We start from the raw sequence: 27,943 nt of genomic DNA on the forward strand, positions 1-27,943 counted from the left end.
ATATAGGAGGAGAAAATTTCAAGTGAAGGGAATAATACATTCAGAGGTAAAGTTTTTAAACTGTGAGCTCAAGTTTGGAGGATGGAAAGCAATTTAACCTAAATCAGTGAATTTCAACCCTGGTTTCACATTAAAATCACTTGGGTATTTTTAAAACTCCAAGTGCCTGAGCCCCAATCTCTACCAATTAAATCTCAATCTCCAAGGGTTGGAGAGAGGCTTCAAAATTAAAAAACAAACAAACAAACAGAAAAACTCTCCAGAGTACTATTGGGGAGGAAATGAAAGAGAAAAGACACGGATTGATGAGCTGAAGTTTTGTGTTGTTAGGATCAGCCAGAAACTGTGGTTATTGACTTCCCATAGGAACGCAGCATGCAGACTTGAAGGCCTAACCCAGAGTACTTTGGGCAACTGTCACTGCCCTTCATGAAGAACTGGGAGCCATTTTGGCATCTGCAACTGCTAACAATAACCATGCTGGCTTACAGGACTTCTCATCCTGGGCAATCCTTGGACAAGAGCTAAGCAGTCACCCATTCAGGATCTTGCTGTTAATACAAGTAAACAGCAAGCTCATAAATTCATTTGCTAGTCCACAGGAAAAAGGGGCTTCCAAGGTGAATCTGCAAGTCAGCACAGATACAATCCAACTGCAGTGTATTTTTGGTTTGAAACTAATCAGAGCTATCTATCTTTGACTCCCTAATTCCGTCCATGACTAGCTTGAATTTAGATGTGCTAAGTAATAGATTATAACTTCTTTATAAGAAGTTATGTTGGGGTCCCTGGGTGGCTCAGTGGGTTAAGCCTCCACTTTCAGCTCAGGTCATGGTCCCAGGTCCCTGCTCAGCAGAGAGTCTGCTTCCCCCTTTCTCTCTCAGCCTCCTCTCTCTGCCTGCTTGTGATCTGTCTGTCAAATAAATAAAATCTTAAAAAAAAAAAAAAAAGAAGTTATCTAAGTTGTCTCATCTGTAAATTGGGACAATGATACTATTTATGTCACAAGTAGCCCCAGGAATTAAAATGAGATCACATACATAAGAGATATTTCAAAAACTTGATGTGTAAACAGTTTTTATTTCAGCCTGGAATTTCCTCTTTGACTTGCTCTTCCAAAAGAGAATTAAATTCTCAGCAAAAGAACCTACTGATAATAGTGTAATCTTTTCTTATTTCTTATTTTTCCAAGGTGATTTACTGGCCAAAAAAATGAATTGTGTGAAGTAAAATAGAGAATCATTTATTCAAATTTTCACAATATTCAAGTCCATGACATTTTCTCTATTTTGTCTCTTAACAAGCAGCAGAGTAGAGCTCTTTGAGGGTTCCTTAAGATTTTATAGAGAGAAATTGAATTAAAAAAAAAGATTTTATGGAGAGAAATGTATCTTTCTTATTCCCAGTCTTTATAGACTGGTATAAGTGAAGGATTTAAACATATTTTATATTTGGTTTTCTTTTAAATACAAAGATGTGAGAGCCTCTGTCTTTGTGGAAAATCAAAGCGAAATATTTGGTCCCTCCTCCTAAGACATTTCCAGTCTATCTGAAGAAACAAGATACGCACAGTTCATTTAGAAGAGTTAATATAATAAGATTATCTATTTAATAATCTTGTTCCTATACAAAGAGGTTGGGTGTTTGTTCAACCTGTATCTTTGAACTATTTCTGAGCATATCACAATAGTCTGACAAACTATATGTGCTTCTTATTCAGATGTCCTTTCTTAACTTTGGAGGCTTTCCCAGGTGCAATATCTGGCAAATTAGCCAAAGAAGTGAGCAAAGAAATACTAAGCCTTACCGAGAACTCTGTTAGGAATGTAATCCCACTTCCTAAAATCACCATAACTTTGGATGAGGGCATGCAGCAGGTAGGGCCATGGAGTTTAGGAAGGGGGGAGGTGTCCAGTGCTAGGATGGGTCCTGATGGTGGGTAGTTGTGGCAAAAGAGACTTTTATGCAGTGAAAGTGCCTCGTATTCTTGGTTAGTGGCTTTCATGATAAACATCCATTGATCAAATGCAATGAGCTGAGAGAAATAGTAGGTACTACTGAGGAAGCCTCCATTTGTGCCAGATTCTGTACTCGTTGTATCACACCGGCTATCAAAATCATTCCTCATCAGAATCCAGATGGGCATTAATTATTCCCTCTCTTACCAGTGAAGAAACTGAGGCTCAAAAAAAGATAGCTATCTTGACAAAAGCTAGTAACAGAATTTAAAGTCGGGTCCTCAGAGCTCTAAAAATCTTTTCTCTATGGCAGTACCTTCAAACTGGGATAGACACCACTGCAGGTTCACCAAGACTTTCTATAGGATACATGGTACAGAACGTGTTAAAGAAATTTATTTCCAGGTCTTCCTCCCAAGTATATTTTTCTTTTCTTTTCTTATCTTTATTATTTTTTTTTTTTAGTATTTTATTTATTTATATGACACAAAGAGAGAGAGCACACACAAGCAGGGGGAGAGGGAGGGGAAGAACTGGACTCCCCACCAAGCAGGGAGCCTGATGTGAGACTTGATCCCAAGAACCTGGAATCATGACCTGAGCTGAAGGCAGCCGCTTAATGGACTGAGCCACCCAGGCGCCCCCCAAGTATAGTTTTCTAAAATGGATCTTGAATGGGAAAGTTCCTGAAGGTTCTCCTTTTCCTCTGCTCCTTACCTGTTATTTGTCTTCTACTTTTCAGGATTAAAGCCTTCCTCTCATATATCCTAAATCCATTCTCAACAGAACACATTCTCAGAAGAGGTAAAAACTCACAGGTTGCCAAACAAGTAAAGCATTCAAAACATTGGTGCCAGCGTCGCTAAACAGCATGACTTTAATGTGTTAGGTGTTGAATATCTTGAAAGTCATGTGGTTTGTAAATAAATTCATAATTTATATGATTGCTTTAATTAAAGATGCTTGATTATCAGCTAATGAATCACATTATTTTGATGCCAGATCAGTGACTCATTTTTAGCATGTAACTAAAAGAGAGTTCAAATAATTTGTGAGATTACTATAAAAAATCTTTTATTCCTGTGCAGTTACTTTTGAGAGGAAAGTTTTCTCAGGACCCAGATTTAGTTTTTAATATTTAGAATAAGATTTATGCTAAACTTTATCCTATGTAGCAATGGATTAATAGTGAATAATTTTTAATTAATGATCTTTCACCAATATATTAAACTTTCAATAAAATTTTACTTTTATATTTAATATTTTGTAAAATGTTTTAATATATTTATATGATTTTGATAAGCTGTTTATGGCTAAAATATTTAATGATAAATTAACCCAGATTAGATTAATGTTTCCATGAGAGTTTTAAAAAATAATTTTAATTTCTATACCTATTTTCATCGCAAAAAAGTTTTGGTGTTTTTTTTAAAATTTATGTATTTGTTTATTTGACAGAGAGAGAAATCACAAGTAGGCAGAGAGGCAGGCAGAGAGAGAGGAGGAAACAGGCTCCCTGCTGAGCAGAGAGCCTGATTGAGAGGCTCAATCCCAGGACCCTGAGGCTATGACCTGAGCCGAAGGCAGAGGCTTTAACACACTGAGCCATCCAAGTGCCCCAAAGAAGTTTTTTTTTTTTTTTTTAATCATGCATATCTTGTATAATATTTAGGAATGTTTCTGTGGAAAAAGAGAATGTGAGATAAGTCCAAAAAGGAAACCTCATAAAATTACACATGATAATAGGGTTTGTTTAGGTATTCTTGATATGGGTATAGTGAATGAAGTGGATACATTTTTAAAACGTGATATTAAATTTTTAGTTTTGCATTTGAACTATTTGCAATATATCTGAAGTTATATCCTCTGAAAGTCTTTACAATTTTGATTAAAATAAACTGGATCTACTTAATAGTATGTAAGAACATATATAAAATGTGGTCTTAAAACTTTCCTTTGGTGTTATCAAGGGTAAAAGCTTAAAGACCATTCCTATACAGAAGTTTGTCTTCCATGATATGGGATTCATTGCTACATAGGAAAGGCAGTAAACCATTGCATATTCAATAGCCTGAACTCTAGAAGAAAACAAGCTTGTGTCCCAACCTAATTTCTCTTATTTTTAAATCTTGCAAGTTTCTTGTGTAATTTAATTTTTAAATCTTAATTTTTCTTATTTATTTTTAAATCTTACATATGCTACCTGACTTCTCTAAGCCCCCTTTTTCAAACTGATGTGATGGAGGTAATAAGGGTACCTAATTTGTAGGATCACTCTGAAGGGCATATGAAAAATCATGTCAAGCTCTTAGAAAAATCTCTGTGTACAGTAAAAGCCTTATGTATATAACCATAAAAGTTTCATAGACAAGAGGGGAGGGAAGTGCATGTTCTTAAGCTAAACTCCCAGTAGGAGCAAGGCTTAGCATGGTCTCTGAGAATGAGCACAGAAGTTTCAAAAGGAGAGGAAAAAAATCACAGACTAAGGGTTAGAAATACTGTGAGCCACAATGGTGGTCGAGCACAGTGCATCAAATGTAGAAGTCAAGATCTGCCCCTTTAAAAATGAACAGGTTGACAACAAGATAATCCTAGTTGCATAAAATTAGCTAGACCTCCCCTGCCCCAAAGTGCCTTCACTGTGTGTATCCTACCTTCATAATCATCATCTTCCAGTTTCTGTTTGATATTTCTAAATTCTGAGATTTAATATGGGATTCATTGCTACATAGGAATGTAGGATGCCCTAGGCCAAGGGCATCCCCCAACGAGGTTGCTGCTTAGAATTTAACTTTGGTAAATGGGACTTCTTTGTCTGGTTCTGAACCTGAGTTCTACTTATGTTTTGCCTCCATGGACTCTGAAATGCTACCTTCTTCTTCCTCTTCCCAGGGACTGTGTGAAAGAGAACACAAAATAACCAGAGCTCAGGTCTTGAAATTTAATTGATCAGAGTTAAAATGGAAATAATTGACAGAGTTGCTGAAAAGATTGGAGGACATACGCCACAAAAAGCATTTACATGATTAATATTCAGAAAGTAATAGCTCACATTATCATTATTCTCCCACGATTAATATTCCTGATACAATGAAAGGAACCATTTAATGGAGCTCTGATTAATTTTGAAGTGAATAATTTGCGAAATCAAACACAATCTGACCTGATGTCCGCTGGGCTGTGATGCAGAAGGTCACAAATTTTCTGTTTTCTCTGGAACCAGAAACCAAAATTAAAAGTAACCATCAGAGCTGGGAAGCGAGGAGTTACATAACAGGCTGGAAAGATCTGCTCTAAGTGCCATTAAAGACCGAAGGGAGACTGACCATGCTGATTAGTATAAAAAGGTCCTATCACTTTGCAGTATCTAAAGGAGATATAATGGGCGGAAGCAACAGGAGGGAACATGATTGGCTCCACTTACTCCATCCGGTTAATCAGTCCACTGTACCTAGATTAATAGCTTTCCATTCCACCAGGATTTATTAAATAAGCAGTGGGCATCCAAAATGTAAGCAATCTCAATAGAATCTCAAGTATAATCACAAACCAAATGAGATAAGCATTGAGGTTTTCAATTATTAATGCAAACTGACTTTTTTCTTTCCAATTTTCTTTTTGCCCACAGGATTTGCTAGTCCACTCACTGGAATAGCAGATGCCTCTCAAAGCAGTATGCACAATGCCCTGCACATCTATATGAACGGAACGATGTCTCAGGTACAGGGATCTGCCAACGATCCTATTTTTCTTCTTCACCATACCTTTGTTGACAGGTTGGTTGACACTTTTTCATAAATTATGTGCTTGTGGGTGTTAAATGTAGTGGGACTTCATTACATGAAAGCTAAGAAATTATGGTAATCTATTGTCTCCGATCAGATTCTCCCAGAAACAGCCCTGAAACTAAGGATTTGGATGCAAATGTTTTATTAAAGAGAAACCAGTAAGAGAATGGGTAAAACACAGTAAGAAGGGGGAAAAAGCCAAATAAGAGTACAGTTTCAGTTGAAGTCCCAGACTCAGCCAGATTTTGGTAGAGTATGAAATTACACTTCAGTTTGTCTTTCCTGAAAACAAGGGAACTGAGTTTTTGTATTACCGTATCAAATAGTCATTGGCTACAGGTTGCCCTGAGGTAGGAGCTGTAAAGCTTCCAGACACTAGTCCATTCCAGACTAACCGTGTGGCTCCCAAGCCTAAGGGCAGTCTTCCGAAGGTGGCAGGGTCCTGTGGCCAGGGGTCAAGCTTGTAGTTTCAGAGAGGTGGGCGCACAGAGTTGGCACAAGGTGTCTAAGGCCACCTCAGCAGGACATAGATCTGCTATATCTCTCTTCAAAACATTTTCTTTCTCTCTGCCAATGTTATTTCTTCTTTTCCAATCTCAGACCCTCAATAGAAGCAGATATGTCTTTGATCTCAACCATCGGCTTGAGCGTTATATGATTAGCTCTCCAGATACGATGCAATATGGCCCAGCCATCTTGTTTAATGTGCCTTAATTCTCCTGGAGCCTTATTAACCCTCTTCCTCTTTGCTACATGTGCAGTGCTTACCTTTAAAGAATTTGAACTTAATCATAGGTGATGATAGCAGAAGAGAAAGTACCTGGAGGAAGGTCAGCTGTCTGTTTCTGGAGTTCTTCAAAAAGACAGGAGGAAGTAAAGCATTGAATCATGATAGATGAATGGAGGGCTCTTTTTTCTTTCTTTTTTGTCTCCTCTTAGGGAGTTTTCTCCACTGTATAAAGGGCACAGATTTATACCTGCCATTAAGATAATACTTTCCTTCTCTGTGGTAAATACAACAAATTCTGTTTTTCCTGTTTTATTTTTTTTAATGGTTTTATTTATTTATTTGACAGACAAAGGTCACAAGTAGGCAGAGAGGCAGGCAGAGAGAGAGAGAGAGAGAGAGAGAGGAGGAAGCAGGCTCCCTGCTGAACAGACAGCCCGATGTGGGGCTCAATCCCAGGACGCTGGGATCATGACCTGAGCCGAAGGCAGAGGCTTAACTTACTGAACCACCCAGGCACCCCTGTTTTTCCTGTTTTAAAGATAAAGAAACTGAAACTGAAAATTAGATGTTTTACTCATATTGTCACCATTTCTTACTCACTCATTTCCCCAAAAGATGGACACAACATCAGATAAAAAAGTAACCAACCATGAGCATGGACTATTATTAGGCACATTGTTGTTGTCTGCAGGACAACTCCAATATTATAGGAATTAAGTAACAGTCCAAGTCACGTTTCATTCAGAAATCAGTTTTTTTTTCCTTTTTAAAGATTTTATTTATTTATTTGACAGATATCACAAGTAGGCAGAGAGGTAGGCAGAGAGACAGGAGGAAGCAGGCTCCCCGCCGAGCAGAGAGCCCGATGCGGGGCTCGATCACAGGACCCTGAGATCATGATCCGATCCGAAAGCAGAGGCTTTAACCCACTGAGCCACCCAGGCGCCCCCAGAAATCAGTTTTTAAGAAAGTGTATAAACACCAAAATTATGATATTAATATGATATCATAATTACCTATATCCATGTGGAAATGAGGGATCAGGAGGCTTGGAAAAAACATTTTATCAGAAAAGATAGATTGAACTCTTTTTATGAAATCATTTTTACATCCTATTGTCCTTGTGAATTCTTGGCATTTTTTGATCTTTAGTGTCCCATAAACCTTAAAGAATTTTAGAATTCCTAGACACTTGATGCTTTAAGCAAGAAATCAGCACACTGTGGCTTATAGGCCAATCTGTCTTCTGACTTATTTGTAAGTCAGGATTGATTGAAACCACAGTCATTCATTTATAACTTGTCTGCGGCTGCTTTTATGCTATAAGGGCCAAACTGGGTAGTTGCGACTGAGGCCATGGGGCACAAAGTGGAAAATATTTAGTTTCTGGCCTTTTATAGAAAAAGTTTGCTGACCCCTGCTAAACCACAGAATTCCATATTTATATAACAGATAAGAAAAAAAAAAAGTTGATCTTTAGCTAGCTTGCTTTTATCTGTCTTTATAGAAAATAGTACAATTGAATTCAGTGTGTAGAAGCATGTTTGTTTGGCAGAGATAAAACCATTATGCAGATGTATGGATTTTAAGCCTCTCTGTCACTCTAGAAAATTAAAATCTTCTACTCTCTTAGAATTCCCTGCTAATTCTATCTTACCATTAGGTATCTGTATGGTTATTAAAATAACTGAAAAATAATAAACAAATGACCAAGTAGTTTCTCCCTCAGCCCACAGAGCCAAGCTGAGGAAGATTCTGGGTATGGAGAAAAAGCACAATTAGGAAGGCTAGAGACCATGGATTGCCACATAATACCGTAGCACGTGAACTTTCCTCTCAAGACTCTTCTCAGTCAGATGGTCAGTTCACCACTATTCTGCTCTTCTGCTCTTGAGTATATTTGCCTAAATATTCCACATTCTTTCTTGCCTCGATGCATTGCTTATACCATTCTCCAAACCCGGAACATGCTTGTCCTTTAGTCATCTAATTTTTTTTAAGATTTTATTTATTTATTTGACAGAGAGAGATCACAAGTAGCAGAGAGGCAGGCAGAGAGAGAGGAGGAAACAGGTTACCGGCTGAGCGGAGAGCCCGATGCGGGGCTCGATCCCAGAACCCTGGGATCATGACCTGAGCTGAAGGTAGAGGCTTTAACCCACTGAGCCACCCAGGTGCCCCTAGTCATCTAATTTTTATGGCAACTTTAAGACTAGTTTCAATTTTCACCTCCTTCATGAAGTCGACCCAGACCATACCTGTCTATAACCATCTTTCCCATCCAGAGTGTGCTGGAGTCAGCCCACAGTAGCTAGCAAGATCTAATATGGACATCTTTCCCCAACTTTTCTTTAGGAACCTCAAGCTATAGTTTAAAATTAGCCATGGTGGGAGTATTTATACCATGAAATTGGCAAATGCTGCACATCAAGGATTTTATTCTGCCAGCTGTTTATTAAAATAATGGCCAGGACACCACTCTTCCATCTATGAACTCATGCCACATTCTCTCTTTACTCTTCATTTAGGACACGTCATTTGCATTGTTCTTGATTTATGTCATTACTCATTTGTGCTTTGTCCCTCTCACTAATCTGTGAACTACCTAATTAGGGCTCATGCTTGGTATTATATTTGTTTTTCTCACAGTATTTTGTCTAGCCTACAATGAATAAATGTCTAATCAATTTCTATCAAATAAACAAATGATTGAAAAAAAACCTTAGCACACTGCATTTGCCACAGCTACAAAAGGAAGGACAGAGAAGCCATTTTAATTGAAGAATTTTTTTTAAGTCTTAAAAAGCAAAATGTAATAAGCATGTAATGCTATGAACATGTCTTAAAATTTTAGCATGTTTCTAGACCATCAGACCTGACTGTACACATTGAGGAAACAATAGTGAGACAGGATTCTTGGTCTGAAAAAGCATAGTCTATTGGGAAATATAAACATGCAAGCCATGGTAGTACATTATGACTCATGCCCAGTCATGGGAGGCATTCTTAGAAAGCTGCATAAAACAAGGATGATATAAGAGCCGATCCCTGAAGGGCAGCAGGCCTACAAGTCAAGAATGAATATTCAAGGATCAGAAGCACAACTCCTGTCTACTTGAGACCAGTCACAAATGAGGAGTATAAACTGAAGAAGAAAATGCAAGATTGGCTTATAAAACAAGGGATTAAGCGTCAAAGCTCATGGGAAGAGAAGCTCATGACATTCGGGTGCCAAGTAGTCACTTGTCATCAAAATGTGCCAATGTTGGGAAAAGAAAGTTGAAAGCTAATTCCAGTTCTCTCTACCACTTAAAAAAAAATCAGAAAATAGACTCAATATAACAATTTTAAAAGATAATATACATTTAGTTTTTACTATATTTGAGGCACTATTCTACACTATTCACAAGTTCTAGTTCATTTAGTTCACACCAAGTCTGTAACATAGGTTCCAGTATTATCCTACTTTATAGATTTAAAAAAGAGTTATGGAGATTATATAGCTAGCAAAGGACAGAGTTGAGAGCTAAACAATGTAGTCTTTTCTTCTTCTTCTTCTTCTTCTTCTTTTTTTTTTTTTTTTTTTAAACAATGTAGTCTTACTACAGAACCAGGTTTTTAACCATTATGGGCAACTGCCTGGGGATCTGAACTATAACTGTCCTGATTGCTCTTAGGTTGAAGATAAAACATTTTCATTAAAAATTCACTCATTAAAAAAAATTCATTCCTTTGTCAAACATTTTAAGTTTTTACTATATTCCATATACCGTGTCAGATACTATGCCTGTTTTATTTGTTGAGATAAATAAAAACTCTTGAACTTGGGTGCTTGCCGTCTTCCAAAAAAGAAAAAATAAATTAGCAATCATAGCAATGTACTACAGCCAATAAAAGAAACATGAGAGGTATATGAATCCAGAAATGAAAAGCCTAACTCTGCCTTGAAAATTAAATTCTTTCCAGAAAAGACTCTCCTTTGATTTATTCTTAAAGACGAGGAAAAGTTACAGATATGACAATGAAGGAAAGGAAGTGTATATCATACTTACAGAACAAAACTGGTAAATCCTAAGACAGAGGAAATCATGTTGAAGAAATTTTATTTAGACAAGCTGGAGAACAGGTTCCCATAGTAGTATCAAGATTAATATCAGATTTGAGGGTCCTGACATGTTCTTGGCTTCTTTGAAAGACTTCCTTTAAAAACTATATTGAAATATTTTAGTTTTTATTTTTGTTTTCTCATAAATTAAATAAAAAGATAATATAAAGTAGCAGATTAAGGGAAATTACCTAAAATCCATTCTGCAATTTAGAAAAGTAGAGAAAGGAACAAATTAACAAGAGAAGTCTCACTCCACCCTTCCAATATACACTAAAAGAATTATATTTGCACACAAATCCATACTTTTTGCCTACTTAGTAATCTCAGATATATTTCAACATTTGTTTATGTAGGTCTTTCCCTTTCCTTTTGAAAGCTTTATAGAATTTCATTGCATATCAAGAGAATGAGATGAGTCACAGAATGGAAGAAAATAATTGCAAAATACATATCTTATAAAGGACTTAATCCAAGATATAAAAAGAACTCAACATTCAAGGAGAAGAAAATGAATCCAATTAAAAAGCAAGTCAAAGTCCTTAATAGACACTTCACTAGAGAAGATATACAATGGCAAGTTAAGTATATGAAAAGATATTCCACATCATATGTCATCAGGGAAATGCAAATTAAACCATAATACATACACCTATTAGGATGGTCAGAATCTGCTGACACCACCAAATACTGGTAAGGTTGGAGTGGGACCAGACTCTCAATCATTGCTGGTAGAAATGCAAAATAACATGACCAGTTTGGAAGACAGTTTGGCAGCTTTTTACAAAACTAAACCTCCTTTTGCCATGTGATCCAGCAATTACGCTTCTTGGTATTTACCCAGAGGAGCTGAAAACACATGCCCACACAAATATCTGTGCATGGAAGGTCATAGCAATCTCATTTATACTTGCCAAAGCAGGGAGGTAACCAAAATGCCCTTCAATAGGTGAGTGGATAAATAACCTGTGCTATATCCAGACAGTGGATTGTCAGAGATAAAAAGAAATGAGCTATTAAGCCACACAAAGACATGAAAGAAACATAAATATATATTATTAAGTAGAATAAACCAATCTGAAGAGGGTACCAGTTGTAGAATTCCTACTGTACAACGTTCTGGAAAAGGCAAAACTATGGAGACTATAAAATGATCAATGGTTCCCAGAGGGGAGAAAGGGGGCAAAGAATAGACAAAGCACAGAGGATTTTTAAGGCAGTGAAAATACACTCTGGGATATTATAATGATGGATATAAGTTGTTATACATTTTTCTAAACCTGAAGAATGTATACCACCAAGAGTAAACCCGTATGTAAACTATGGACTGGGGGAGGTAAAGATGCATCAATATAGGGTCATCAGTTGTACCAAATGTATCGTTCTGGTGAAGGATGTTGCTCATGGAGGAGATGAAGCATGTGTCGGGGCAGAAGGTAGACGGGAAGTCTTCGTACCTTCCAATTTTGTTGTGAACCTAAAACGTCTCTGAAATAAAGGAAAATGGTTATGGGTTAGTTGATGTTTTAAATAACTGAAATCATGACATGACACTGTATTCTTTTTTCTTTTAATTTTTTATTTGTTATTAACATAAAATGTATTATAAGCCCCAGGGGTACAGGTCTGTGAATCGCCACTGTATCGACACTGTATTTTTGCTGCTTAATATCAGGCAAAGCACTATTAGGACTCGTAAATAGAAAGGTATTAGGGAAGTGGACAATGAAGGCATTGATGAACCTCTAGGAACTACCCATAAAGCATACAATTTCTGAAAGACTTAATAGTCATTTACTTATATGAATATTAATAATAATGAATGTTAATGTTATTTACTTGTACAAATTTAACTTAAGGAAGGCTGAGTATCTCTTCCTCTTTGAGAACTCTTTCCATGTAACTCATCAATAGTAACTAACAAATACACCTACTTATTTCTATCTCTCTTTTCATCAGATGGATGGACAAAACTTTTTGGCTTTTCCAGGAGCCCCCTAAGAAATCACATAGAGAGTTTTAGGTGTAAAAGATATTCTAAAAGATTTATTTAATTTTTTCCATATTTAGGATCTGATGTGGGCAAGACAGAAATTAAAGAAGTTATCAGAGGAGAATTGAACACTTGATTAAGATGGGATTATAGGTGACTGAGAAACAATATTTGGTTATATATTTAATCAAAATGTCAATAAAACACTTTAAAATAAGAAAAAGAAGGTAACATGATTATAAAGAATCTTAACTCTTTAACAGGAGAGGAAAGAGAAACCTTTGTTCTTTTGTTTTTTCTTATAGTCAGGAATATAATAAAGTCAACATAAAGTACAGAAAATTGTTCTGGTTAGACACAGAATCTCTGCTATCTAGAAAGTAAAGAATAATCCTTCATATTGTAAGCAAAAATAAGCAATAAACTAAGGAAGTAAAACCAAGCCATCAAAATGGAAAACATTTGCTAAGATTTTTAATAAATTTTATAACTATTTTTCAACCTTAGGTATTCTAAATCAGGTCAAATAAAATTTACTTTACACATTTTGTCTTTTATTAGCTCCTTCATATTGTGGATCAAACTGACATTTAAGACAAGAGTTTGGGTATTAAGGAGGGCATGTATTGCTGGAGCACTGGGTGTTATACGTAAACAATGAATCATGGAACATTACATCAAAAACTTAAGATGTACTGTATGGTGACTAACATAACATTTAAAAAAAGAGTTTAAGGGCTCCACAAGGTCAGTACTAATTTCATAATAATATTAAGATATGATTAACATGCAATGTGTTCATCATTGCTCTCTTTAAATGAATCAATAAATGTGTAAAAAAATTCCATTGTATGGATATACTTTAATTTAGTAATCACTTTTTAACAGGCATTTTGATTGTTTCTCCCTCTTTTTTTTTTTTGCTAAACAATGTGTTTATATATGTGTATATATATACATATACCATATATATTTTGAACATCGTGAGTATAACTAAAGAACAAATTCTTATCATTGAAATTGAAAGGTAAGAGGTTAAATACATTCAAAATTTGTAGGTATTTCTAAATTGCCTTTCAAAAATGATTGTGCCAACTACATTCCCACAAGTAGAGAATGAAAGTATTTCCTTCACCCTGTACCTTCACCTGCAGCAGAGAGAGGTCATCAGCTTTATTAACCTTTGCTACTCTGAAAAGTAGAAAAATATCTATTTGAATTTCTCTATTTCCTGTTCATATTATAGATTTTTTTTCCTAAAATCTGTTGACATTTGTGGTTATTTTAGATTGGGTTTGGGTTTGTTTGTTTTTGCCTTTTTACTATTAAATTGTAAAGGCTCTTCATAATATTTTTAAAAGTTAGTCCTTCTGTCATAAATATTACAAGTATTTTCCGCATTTTAAAATCATCTTTTAAGTTTTAATGGTATGCTGCTCCTTTAAGAAACTGATTGTTTTCAGACAGCCTTTTTTTTAACTTAAACTTTTGTTTGTGGCATCAGTGTGTTTGCCTTCTTGTTTTGCGGTATTCTTATCTGTAAAAAGAATGGATTGTTATAAAAGCTCCAAGGTCCTTTCTGGACTTTACAATATCCTGGGTATTTTAAGAAATGACAATAGAATGCATTAGCACAATTATAGGCCTTTCACAGGTTTCTTAGTGACAGTTTAATCATGCTTTTTAGTTATGATTAATAGGTAACTGACAAGTCCAATTCATAGTTAGTTTTTTTTTTTTTTTCCTCTGCCACTCAGAATAAGGAGCACAAGGGACTCTACCTATTCTCAGGTTTGTTAAAAAAAACAACAAAAAACAAAAAAATTCCTGGTAAAAAGAGAAGGTCGAGGAGTGATAACCCTAAAAGAAAGAATAGGTTGGGGTGTTATTTCTCCTTTTTCTTGAAGAAGACCAGATTTGGGGCATGCTAAAAATAGAGGGATTTGAAATTTGAAACCAATCTAACACTACAACACCCATCAAGCATAGCCGATGCTTAAACAATGGAAGTCAGGGTTTTTTTCGCTACAGTTTCCTCAGGAAGGAAGAAGAGCATGGGTGCCTACCAGAGGGTGTACAGTGGATAAATGTCAGAACCATAGAAAAGGAGCTTTGGAAACACTTCCCTTTCCTTGACACATAATCCCTCCAGAAAGACTCCTGTGGACAAAAGCGAGCACACCTCTACATGCAGGTGTTCATCTGTTAATTCCATACTACGCGCCCTCTTTGTTTCGTGCACCATAGGAAGCCATGGGGCTGCATCAGTCACTAAATACCTAATGCCACGCAGTCCAGATATGTAAATAAGCAACACAAAACAAGATGTAATTTCTTTAGTAACAGTGGTTTAATAGTCGGGGACATGTGAAAGAACAGAAAAGATGTGAGGACATCTGTAGCCCCCGCCCCAAACCCCACACAGGATGGCTGGTCTATGAACACTTGTTAGGGTCTCCTGTGGGGAATACTCTTATGGTGACTTTATGAAGAAGGAGTGGGATTTTGACTTGTGAATTTTGGTAGTAAAAACCTTCCATGCATAGGGAACAAAACAAGAAAGGCAGAGAAGTGTGAGGTTTAAAAACAAAAACACTTCAGGGAAGAGATAAAAGTTAAAATACAGTTAAGGGACGCCTGGGTGGCTCAGTTGGTTAAGCAGCTGCCTTCGGCTCGGGTCATGATCCCAGCGTCCTGGGATCCAGTCCCACATTGGGCTCCTTGCTCAGCAGGGAGCCTGCTTCTCCCTCTGCCTCTGCCTGCCATTCTGTCTGCCTGTGCTCGCTCTCTCCCCCTCTCTCTCTCTGATAAATAAATAAAATCTTTAAAAAAAAAAAATACAGTTAAGACGCTTGAGAGCACAGCGAACAGCTAACGGGGCCGACTGTGCCCTGAATGCCAAGTGCATCAGGTGGCTTGACTTGTTCAACGCTCCGGCGATCCTACCGGTGAAGTGCCATTTTCATCCTTAGCTGAGGGACGAAGAGACTGAGGCACAGAGGGGTGAAGTCAACTGTCAGGCTGTGTTCTGAACCTGGACTACAGGGTTCTTCATAAAGAATTTAGAGAGCGGAGGAAATGTATCTAGAGAGAAAGAAGAGACTCTTCCCTCAACAGAGGAGCAGAGGCTGCCAGAAGACGTGGTTATTTTGAGCACTAGCAAAGCAGCATGGTTTAGTGCAGCAGGAGAGGATTCCAAAAACAAGGTGGTTAAAAAAAAAAAAATCCTTAAGGAGCTCAGAGTGGAGGGGGGCGGGGAGCAACGGGGTGCAGGGGGATGTGAAGGAGAGCAAAGACAGGCCCCGGAAATGGAGCGGGGAGGCTTCCATCAACATTGCCCAAAAGCTTAACTTTTCACTGATTGTTAAACCCCCTTCTGATGTCGGTGGGGCTCTTCTCTGTCAGACTGACAGAGCAGGCACCTGGCTCTGGGGCTTAAGGAGGCGGCGGTAGAGAAGGCAGGCCTGGCACTCCCCCTGTAGGAGCTCATGGTCTGGTTCCCAGACTGTAAGTATGGAAGACAAGTGCTCTAGTCCATGAACCAGGACACTCACAGGCCTGTGAGCATGTCCTGGCGTGGCTTTGTGATACTTGGGTGACCTTGGGAAGCTTGCTGAACCTCTCCCAGCCTTATTTTCCTCTTATAAGATGGCAGTAGTAATACTGCCTTCCTCAAAGGAATATCACTTTACACTTTAAAAACTGTAACACGTTATACAACGACTAGCTGTTGTAAAGAGGATGGAGAAAAGGGGACTTTTAAGAGCTCATAGGGTGCTTTTGTTTTTTACCCACTGTTTTCCTTGGGTTCCTCAGTATTGATAACACCGCATCGGTTCTCCTGTAGCCTGTCTCTTGAGTGCATGGGAATCTCAGCTAGGTACAGATGTGAAGCAGAACGTTCCAGGGATGGCAAGCGTGCTTCACAACACAGCTGCAGATTAATTACATCTTTTGGAGAGGCTTGTTGGCTATATTTGCTACTGAGGCTTCCCCTCCACTCTACTCCCCAAGCATCCCCTGGGCCATCCTGCAAGGAAGGCTGCTCTGATCCACATGCCCATAAAGCAAATGCCTTGCCAACTTGGCAGCCTAGAAATAGTCTAGGCAGAAGGCAGGTCCCTGAAGCTTTAGGAATGAACAGCAGATTGCTTACCTGCTGGTGAGTGCAAGGCTGAAACTTGCTCAGAAAGGCAGAAATCCCAGGGTTATAGAAGAAGGTGAGTTCAGAAGCCAGAGAAATGTCTTAATGTCTGCTCTAGGAATCAGATGGGATGGCAGAGGAGGACCTGGCTGTTTCTTGGTATCTTTTCCTGTTGTTGGATTGTAACCAGCTTTAACAATATACCCTCTTTGTTTTCTAAAGCAGGAGAATGAATTCCCTAGAACAGGGAGCCATTGTAACATCATAGTTATACTTACCCATATTCCCATGGGTGATTTTGTTGTTGCTGTTATTAATGAGTTGAGCTCTTATATTAGTCAGCTTTGGTTAGACCAACTGTAGGTTTGTCTCTCTCTCTCTCCCTTTCAATAAATCTTGAGCTCCTTGAAGATAGGGTCTATGTGTTGACCATCTCTAGCATATAGCACAGAGTCTAGCACCTAACACAGACCCTGGCACATAAGACACCTTCATTAAATACTTATTAAACTAAAGCATGATATGATAATTCTAAGGCAGGCAGCCATTTGCTGGGCTATCTATAACATTTTGTGGTGGGGTAAAATATTAATCTAAGGAAATTGAATTGTACCCTATTAGCTGATGAAGAAGCCATTTACTATGATAACATAAAGAATGTTCCTCCTACAATGTGGGACGTCTTTCTTTGCGGGATTAATTTTTTTTAGTGCTAGGGGAATTAAATTGCTTAAAGTATTGATAACTTAACAATCCCAAATGAAAGACAATAAAGAAACATGAGTTGTGGGGAGGAGTCAAGATGGCGGAGAAGTAGCAAGCTGAGACTGCTTCAGCTAGCCGGAGATCAGCTAGATAGCTTATCTAAAGATTGCAAACACCTGAAAATCCATCGGCAGATCGAAGAGAAGAAGAACAGCAATTCTGGAAACAGAAAAACAACCACTTTCTGAAAGGTAGGACCGGCGGAGAAGTGAATCCAAAGCGACGGGAAGATAGACCCCGGGGGGAGGGGCCGGCTCCCGGCAAGCGGCGGAGCAACCGCGCACAAAATCAGGACTTTTAAAAGTCTGTTCCGCGGAGGGACATCGCTCCAGAGGCTAAACCGGAGCGAAGCCCACGCGGGGTCAGCGTGGCCTCAGGTCCCGCAGGGTCACAGAAGGATCGGGGGGTGTCTGAGTGTCGCAGAGCTTGCGGGTATTGGAACGGGAAAGCCGGCTACAGAGACAGAGCCGACAGTAAGCTCGCAGCTCCGTGTTACCTTGAACCGGTCGCAGGCTCGGTGAGCTCGGAGCGCAGCCGGAGGTCAGGCAGACGGGAGTAACTGGGCGCTGTTCTCTGAGGGCGCACTGAGGAGTGGGGCCCTGGGCTCTCGGCTCCTCCGGGCCGGAGACCAGGAGGCCGCCATTTGTATTCCCGTCCTCTGGAACTCTACGGAAAGCGCTCAGGGAACAAAAGCTCCTGAAAGCAAACCCGAGCGGATTACTCACCCGGCCCCGGGTAAGGGCGGTGTAATTCCGCCTGGGGCAAAGACACTTGAAAATCACTACAACAGGCCCCTCCCCCAGAAGATCAACAAGAAATCCAGCCGAGACCAAGCTCACCTACCAAGGAGTGCGGTTTCAATACCAAGGAGAGCAGCAGAATTCCAGAGGAGGAGAAAGCCAAGCACGGAACTCATGGCTTTTTTCCTGTGATTTTTTTTAGTCTTGCAGTTAATTTAATAATTTTTTTCTTTTTTTTTTTTTTTTTTTTTTTTTTTTTTTTTCTCGCCTTCGGGTAAAAATTTTTTTTTTTTTTTAACTGTTACCTTTTTCTTTTTTAACGATTTTTTACTAGTTTATCTAATATATATATATATTTTTTTTACATTTTTCTTAGGTGTTTTCTTTTTTAAAAAAAAAATTCTTTTCTTTTTTTTTTTTTTTTTTTCTTTTTTCTTTCTTCCTTTTTGAACCTCTTTTTATCCCCTTTCTCCCCACTCACGATTTTGGATCTCTTCTAATTTGGCTAAAGCATATTTTCCTGGGGTTGTTGCCACCCTTTTAGTATTTTACTTGCCCCTTCATTTACTCTTATCTGGACAAAATGACAAGACGTAAAAATTCACCACAAAAAAAAGAACAAGAGGCAGTACCGAAGGCTAGGGACCTAATCAATACAGACATCGGTAATATGTCAGATCTAGAGTTCAGAATGACAATTCTCAAGGTTCTAGCCGGGCTCGAAAAAGGCATGGAAGATATTAGAGAAACCCTCTCGAGAGATATAAAAGCCCTTTCTGGAGAAATAAAAGAACTAAAATCTAACCAAGTTGAAATCAAAAAAGCTATTAATGAGGTGCAATCAAAAATGGAGGCTCTCACTGCTAGGATAAATGAGGCAGAAGAAAGAATTAGTGATATAGAAGACCAAATGACAGAGAATAAAGAAGCTGATCAAAAGAGGGACAAACAGCTACTGGACCACGAGGGGAGAATTCGAGAAATAAGTGACACCATAAGACGAAACAACATTAGAATAATTGGGATTCCAGAAGAAGAAGAAAGTGAGAGGGGAGCAGAAGGTATACTGGAGAGAATTATTGGGGAGAATTTCCCCAATATGGCAAAGGGAACAAGCATCAAAATTCAGGAGGTTCAGAGAATGCCCCTCAAAATAAATAAGAATAGGCCCACACCCCGTCACATAATAGTAAAATTTACAAGTCTCAATGACAAAGAGAAAATCCTGAAAGCAGCCCGGGAAAAGAAGTCTGTAACATACAATGGTAAAAATATTAGATTGGCAGCTGACTTATCCACAGAGACCTGGCAGGCCAGAAAGAGCTGGCATGATATTTTCAGAGCACTAAACGAGAAAAACATGCAGCCAAGAATACTATATCCAGCTAGGCTATCATTGAAAATAGAAGGAGAGATTAAAAGCTTCCAGGACAAACAACAACTGAAAGAATTTGCAAATACCAAACCAGCTCTACAGGAAATATTGAAAGGGGTCCTCTAAGCAAAGAGAGAGCCTACAAGTGGTAGATCAGAAAGGAACAGAGACCATATACAGTAACAGTCACCTTACAGGCAATACAATGGCACTAAATTCATATCTCTCAATAGTTACCCTGAATGTGAATGGGCTAAATGCCCCTGTCAAAAGACACAGGGTATCAGAATGGATAAAAAAACAAAACCCATCTATATGTTGCCTCCAAGAAACACATTTTAAGCCCGAAGACACCTCCAGATTTAAAGTGAGGGGGTGGAAAAGAATTTACCATGCTAATGGACATCAGAAGAAAGCAGGAGTGGCAATCCTTATATCAGATCAATTAGATTTTAAGCCAAAGACTGTAATAAGAGATGAGGAAGGACACTATATCATACTCAAAGGGTCTGTCCAACAAGAAGATTTAACAATTTTAAATATCTATGCCCCCAACGTGGGAGCAGCCAACTATATAAACCAATTAATAACAAAATCAAAGAACACACATAAACAACAATACAATAATAGTAGGGGACTTTAATATTCCCCTCACTGAAATGGACAGGTCATCCAAGCAAAAGATCAGCAAGGAAATAAAGGCCTTAAATGACACACTGGACCAGATGGACATCACAGATATATTCAGAATATTTCATCCCAAAGCAACAGAATACACATTCTTCTCTAGTGCACATGGTACATTCTCCAGAATAGATCACATCCTCGGTCCTAAATCAGGACTCAACCGGTATCAAAAGATTGGGATCATTCCCTGCATATTTTCAGACCACAATGCTCTAAAGCTAGAACTCAACCACAAAAGGAAGTTTGGAAAGAACCCAAATACATGGAGACTAAACAGTATCCTTCTAAAGAATGAATGGGTCAACCGGGAAATTAAAGAAGAATTGAAAAAAATCATGGAAACAAATGATAATGAAAATACAACGGTTCAAAATCTGTGGGACACAACAAAGGCAGTCCTGAGAGGAAAATATATAGCGGTACAAGCCTTTCTCAAGAAACAAGAAAGGTCTCAGGTACACAACCTAACCCTACACCTAAAGGAGCTGGAGAAGGAACAAGAAAGAAACCCTAAGCCCAGCAGGAGAAGAGAAATCATAAAGATCAGAGCAGAAATCAATGAAATAGAAACCAAAAAAACAATAGAACAAATCAACGAAACTAGGAGCTGGTTCTTTGAAAGAATTAATAAAATTGATAAACCCCTGGCCCGACTTATCAAAAAGAAAAGAGAAAGGACCCAAATAAATAAAATCATGAATGAAAGAGGAGAGATCACAACTAACACCAAGGAAATACAAACTATTATAAGAACATACTATGAGCAACTCTACGGCAATAAATTTGACAATCTGGAAGAAATGGATGCATTCCTAGAAACATATAAACTACCACAACTGAACCATGAAGAAATAGAAAGCCTGAAACAGACCCATAACCAGTAAGGAGATTGAAACAGTCATTAAAAATCTCCAAACAAACAAAAGCCCAGGGCCAGACGGCTTCCCGGGGGAATTCTACCAAACATTTAAAGAAGAACTAATTCCTATTCTCCTGAAAAAACTGTTCCAAAAAATAGAAATGGAAGGAAAACTTCCAAACTCATTTTATGAGGCCAGCATCATCACCTTGATCCCAAAACCAGACAAGGATCCCACCAAAAAAGAGAGCTATAGACCGATATCCTTGATGAACACAGATGCGAAAATACTCAACAAAATACTAGCCAATCGGATTCAACAGTACATTAAAAAGATTATTCACCACGACCAAGTGGGATTTATTCCAGGGCTGCAAGGTTGGTTCAACATCCGCAAATCAGTCAATGTGATACAACACATCAATAAAAGTAAGAACAAGAACCATATGATACTCTCAATAGATGCTGAAAAAGCATTTGACAAAGTACAACATCCCTTCCTGATCAAAACTCTTCAAAGTGTAGGGATAGAGGGCACATACCTCAATATCATCAAAGCCATCTATGAAAAAACCCACCGCAAATATCATTCTCAATGGAGAAAAACTGAAAGCTTTTCCGCTAAGGTCAGGAACACGGCAGGGATGTCCATTATCACCACTGCTATTCAACATCGTACTAGAGGTCCTAGCCTCAGCAATCAGACAACAAAAGGAAATTAAAGGCATCCAAATCGGCAAAGAAGAAGTCAAATTATCACTCTTCGCAGATGATATGATACTATATGTGGAAAACCCAAAAGACTCCACTCCAAAACTGCTAGAACTTATACAGGAATTCAGTAAAGTGTCAGGATATAAAATCAATGCACAGAAATCAGTTGCATTTCTCTACACCAACAGCAAGACAGAAGAAAGAGATATTAAGGAGTCAATCCCATTTACAATTGCACCCAAAACCATAAGATACCTAGGAATAAACCTAACCAAAGAGACACAGAATCTATACTCAGAAAACTATAAAGTACTCATGAAAGAAATTGAGGAAGACACAAAGAAATGGAAAAATGTTCCATGCTCCTGGATTGGAAGAATAAATATTGTGAAAATGTCTATGCTACCTAAAGCAATCTACACATTTAATGCAATTCCTATCAAAGTACCATCCATCTTTTTCAAAGAAATGGAACAAATAATTCTAAAATTTATATGGAACCAGAAAAGACCTCGAATAGCCAAAGGGATATTGAAAAAGAAAGCCAACGTTGGTGGCATCACAATTCCGGACTTCAAGCTCTATTACAAAGCTGTCATCATCAAGACAGCATGGTACTGGCACAAAAACAGACACATAGATCAATGGAACAGAATAGAGAGCCCAGAAATAGACCCTCAACTCTATGGTCAACTAATCTTCGACAAAGCAGGAAAGAATGTCCAATGGAAAAAAGACAGCCTTTTCAATAAATGGTGCTGGGAAAATTGGACAGCCACATGCAGAAAAATGAAATTGGACCATTTCCTTACACCACACACAAAAATAGACTCAAAATGGATGAAGGACCTCAATGTACGAAAGGAATCCATCAAAATCCTTGAGGAGAACACGGGCAGCAACCTCTTCGACCTCTGCCGCAGCAACATCTTCCTAGGAACAACGCAAAAGGCAAGGGAAGCAAGGGAAAAAATGAACTACTGGGATTTCATCAAGATCAAAAGCTTTTGCACAGCAAAGGAAACAGTTAACAAAATCAAAAGACAACTGACAGAATGGGAGAAGATATTTGCAAACGACATATCAGATAAAGGACTAGTGTCCAGAATCTATAAAGAACTTAGCAAACTCAACACCCAAAGAACAAATAATCCAATCAAGAAATGGGCAGAAGACATGAACAGACATTTCTGCAAAGAAGACATCCAGATGGCCAACAGACACATGAAAAAGTGCTCCATATCACTTGGCATCAGGGAAATACAAATCAAAACCACAATGAGATATCACCTCACACCAGTCAGAATGGCTAAAATCAACAAGTCAGGAAATGACAGATGCTGGCGAGGATGCGGAGAAAGGGGAACCCTCCTACACTGTTGGTGGGAATGCAAGCTGGTGCAGCCACTCTGGAAAACAGCATGGAGGTTCCTCAAAATGTTGAAAATAGAACTGCCCTATGACCCAGCAATTGCACTATTGGGTATTTACCCTAAAGATACAAATGTAGTGATCCAAAGGGACACATGCACCCGAATGTTTATAGCAGCAATGTCCACAATAGCCAAACTATGGAAAGAACCTAGATGTCCATCAACAGATGAATGGATCAAGAAGATGTGGTATATATACACAATGGAATACTATGCAGCCATCAAAAGAAATGAAATCTTGCCATTTGCAACAATATGGATGGAACTAGAGCGTATCATGCTTAGCGAAATAAGTCAAGCAGAGAAAGACAACTATCATATGATCTCCCTGATATGAGGAAGTGGTGATGCAACATGGAGGCTTAAGTGGGTAGAAGAATAAATGAAACAAGATGGGATTGGGAGGGAGACAAACCATAAGTGACTCTTAATCTCACAAAACAAACTGAGGGTTGCCGGGGGGAGGGGGTTGGGGAGAAGGGGGTGGGATTATGGACATTGGGGAGGGTATGTGATTTGGTGAGTGCTGTGAAGTGTGTAAACCTGGTGATTCACGGACCTGGGGATAAAAATATATGTATATAAAAAATATATGTTTATAAAAAATAAAAAAAAAAAAAAAAAAAAAAAAAAAAAAAAAAAAAAAAAAAAAAAAAAGAAACATGAGTTGTCATAATTTTTGCTGGATTTTTAAATCTAAAAGAGAACCCTTTGCTTTACAAATAAGGAAGCCAGTGACCAGAGATGGTAACCTGCCCAAGGACACAGTTTTCTGCAAAGTAGAGGGAAAAGTATTTCAAGGTCTTGTGCCAAGCAGAAGGTCTCAGAGACAGAATGGAATTTTTTAACATAACAGGGAGATATTTAACCAGGGAAGGCAGAAACAAAGTGACTATAGGAAGGTCCTCACCATAATTATTTAGCAAGCCAAAGATCAGAATGGCTGAAATAGCACCAAATATTAGGTCCAGGGGATGAACAGGGCTATAAAATAAGTCAAAAGGCTGGAAATCAGAAGACTAGGAAGCAATGAATCACGTGATTCAGATTTTAGCATAGACATGCTTCATTTGGAATCACAAGGCTGCTACATCTCCATGATTCCTGGCAAGTTGCTTATTGTCCCCTAAGCCTTCCCTTTCTCAAAATTCTGCTAATATTAGTAGCTATCTGAAGCCATAGCTTTGATAATATATTTTTACAATGTATATGAAAGTTATTAGCATTCAGTTATAAGACAAGGTCCTTGCCATTAAGATGCTTGCATTCTAGAAAGGGAAAACACAAATAAACCAGGAAATAGAGACATAAACACAAAATTCAGTTGAGTACTATAATGTGATATAAAATATGTATTTTTATAAAGAATTACTTGGAAGATTTCCAGTTTAGGTAGACTGGCTTCTCTGAGGAAATGAGCTGTAAGTCGACACTGGACTTATGAGGCATCAGCCAGAAAATTCTTTTGGGAAAACATTTAAGGAAGTGAGAAGAACAAATCCAAAGGGCCCATGGCAGGAAAGACCTTGACTTGTCTCAGGGAAACCGATAAAGCAAAAGATGGTGTTTACCGTCTTACATCCATAGGGAACCTGGTACAAGATGAGGCTAAAGAGCTAGCAGAAATCAGCAAAGGTCTAAGAACAGTGGAAGGATTTTAAATGATTTTATCAGGATACTAAAATAAATTTAAGATCATTGACAGTTTCAAAAGTTATCCTGACTACTTTGATAAATGGATTGTTGGGGGCCAGAACTTCAATGACAGGAATTACTCTATTACACTATCCAAAGAAGAGATCATAGTGATTTCAACCAGTTGGGTGATGACAGAGTTTTTGTGAATGAGACTGAGCTCACATGTATTTCAGAGGTAAAACCAACAGGATGTGTCACTGGACTAGATGATGATATAAATATATCTAATGCTAAAAGGGAAAAAAATTGAAATCAAGATGACTCTTAGGATTAGGAGCATTAGGGAAGACAAGGGGACCATTACTGAAGTAGAAAAAACTAGGCAAGAAATGAATTTAGTAAAGAAAACTGAATCAAGAGTTCTCTCTTGAATATATTAGGGTCCTTTTTGGATACATCAATGAGATATTGAAGAGAGGCTGCCAAGTCTATTGGATCTTGGAGTATAGAACTCAAAAGAAAGAAAAAGTTTGGAGACATATATTTGGCCATCTTTAACTTATAGGCATTATTTCACTTGATGGAAGTGGAAGAGATGACCCAGGCTCTCAGAATAAATAGGGAAGAAAATCCACAGTCTGGCAAACCCGATGAGTGGACACAGGTGAGTCAGCAAGGAAGGATGAGAATCACTGGCCAATGAAGGTGGAACAAAACAAAGATAATAAGTCACAAAAACCATGTAGGCAAAAAAACGAGGAAGTGAACAAACGCATCAAGTGTTCTTAAAATATTAATACAGTGGGGAGAGAAAGAACCTATCAGGTCTGAAAACAGGGGGGTAGTTGTGTCTCTGAGAGCAACAGTTACAGTAGAATGTGAGCATCAGGAACCAGAAGAAGTGGGTTCCAAACAACTCCTTTGAAAACTTTTGACAAGAAAAAGAGCAGAGAGATGGGAAGCTGGAAAGGGGATAAGAAACCAAAGGAGAAATTGAAACTTCTTATTTCTTTTTAAAAAAAAAAAAAAAAAGAAAGGATATTAAAGAATGTTTGAATGCTGCTGGAAATGAAAAACTACTGAGGAAGAGACCTGTTAGTGAGAGGGGAAACCTGCCAGAGAAAGGTTCTTGAGATTTGAGGTCCAAAGTCCAGTGGAGGTGGGCCTTTGCAATGACTAGGGATGGGTCTTCCTTTATGCCTGAATGGACATAAAAAGTAGATGTAGATGCATGTGTGTTTGTAAACTTGGTATTGGGAAAATTAGGGTCTTCTGATTCAACTACTTCCATTTTCTGACTGAAATATGAGAGGAGGGTCATCAGCTCTAAGCAGGGTATGGGTTGACTAGAAGGATAAGGAAGAGTTTGTGGAAGGTTTGAGAAATAAGTATTAACTAAATTATCTTTAACTCAGTCATTCAAAATAGCAGCAGTCTGCTGAATTAAAGAAACATGCTAATAGGACAATAGCAAAGAAACAAAACATAAGTTTCATTAATCTCTGTTGAATATTCTGCAAGCCACTTCCACATACACTATCTTTCTTAATACTTAAAGTATTTATTATCCCATTTTTAGAATCTTGAAAACTGAGGCTCAGAAAGACCAAATATTTCAGAACTACTAATGTTGGAAATAAGATTTTAAATTTAAAAATTTCATTCATATGATGTGAAAATCCCTATGTCTCAGTTCTATCATCATACCAACAAGGACGTCACTGTAATCACACTAGAAACACCGTCCGTCGGGTGATAGATTGGTTTGCTAGGGCTCCCAGTACCATAGCACAAGAGAAATTTATTTTCCTACTATTCTGGAGGCTAGAAGTCTAAGATCTAAGTATTGGCAAGGTTGGTTTCTCTCTCCTTCACTTGTACATGTCTGTCTTCTCCCAGTATCTTCATATGGTTTCCCTCCCTACATGTCTGTGTCTGCATTTCACCTTGTTATAGAAAGGATGCCAGTCATATTGGATATGGACCAATGATAATATTTTAACTGAACTATGTCTATAAAGACCCTATCTCCAAGTGCAGACAAATCCGGGGTGCTCAGGATTAGGACTTCAACCTATAAAGGGGGCCAGGGGTGGCATAATTGAGCATGTAACAGATGGTGAGGATGAGAGTCAAACTGTAGTAGAATGAAAACAGGATAGAAATTGAAAATGTCAAATGAGACCAAGCTTTTAATAATATGATGACAAAATAAAATAGGACAGCATATTATTTGAAAAGAATTCAGAAAAAGTGTTTTGGAATGGCTTTTTTTTTTTTCTTTAACAATAAGAGATCCATGACTAAATTAATAACTTCAGAGAAATTTGCTAAGGAAATGAGAGGGGAGAAAAAGCATTAAATGTAAAGCACACGGAAATGCTTTAAAAAGTAAACTATGAAAAAAGATATATGACTTTGATTCTAAAAGATGATTCTCTGGGAAAAAGTATCCCATATTTTTCTCCAGAGGAAAAAACTAATCAAAGAATTATAACTGATGTATAAAAGATTCATAGGAAATGCTATCTTGAGAATCTCATTTGTCAAATTATTCATAAAATGTCTTTTATCATATGACTTTGTTTTATTAAGTTACTTTAGATGATACAAGGGTTTCTGGAAATATCAAAACAAAATTTCTGCATACAGGTTTGGCAAAGCAGAGAACAGAGAAAACTGAGGGTGTGCACTATAAATATTATTTTTAGCCTGGAGTCAAGAAGGCCTAAGATAACTATTATCATGTACAAAATGGCACAATGATCTACAAATAACAATGAGGGTGAGAATCTGTTGGAAACTCAGGAAAGACATATTACTAAATCCAAGAAGTCACAACAGCACTAATAATGAAAGGAGGTTTTTGTAGCTGGATCCTTACACAAAACAATCTCAGGAGAAAGTAACATATATTTATCATTTTATCTTTTTTTATTATTATGTTCAATTAGCCAACATATAGCACATCATTAGTTTTTGATGTAGTGTTCAGTGTTTCATTAATTGCATGT

At 37.9% G+C, this 27,943-nt stretch overlaps 1 protein-coding gene across 1 annotated transcript in view; it reads left to right on the forward strand.

The window, feature by feature from the left end:
* TYR (tyrosinase) overlaps positions 1-27,943 on the forward strand; it is a 109,603-nt gene that overhangs the window by 33,997 nt on the left and 47,663 nt on the right. Inside the window, 1 exon segment of the mRNA XM_004763563.3 lies at positions 5,587-5,734. Coding sequence (XP_004763620.2) covers positions 5,587-5,734 — 148 coding nt within the window.

Source organism: Mustela putorius, unplaced genomic scaffold (assembly GCF_011764305.1).
Source record: "Mustela putorius furo isolate JIRA1106 unplaced genomic scaffold, ASM1176430v1.1 tig00003987_pilon_pilon_pilon, whole genome shotgun sequence".
Taxonomy (NCBI): domain Eukaryota; kingdom Metazoa; phylum Chordata; class Mammalia; order Carnivora; family Mustelidae; genus Mustela; species Mustela putorius.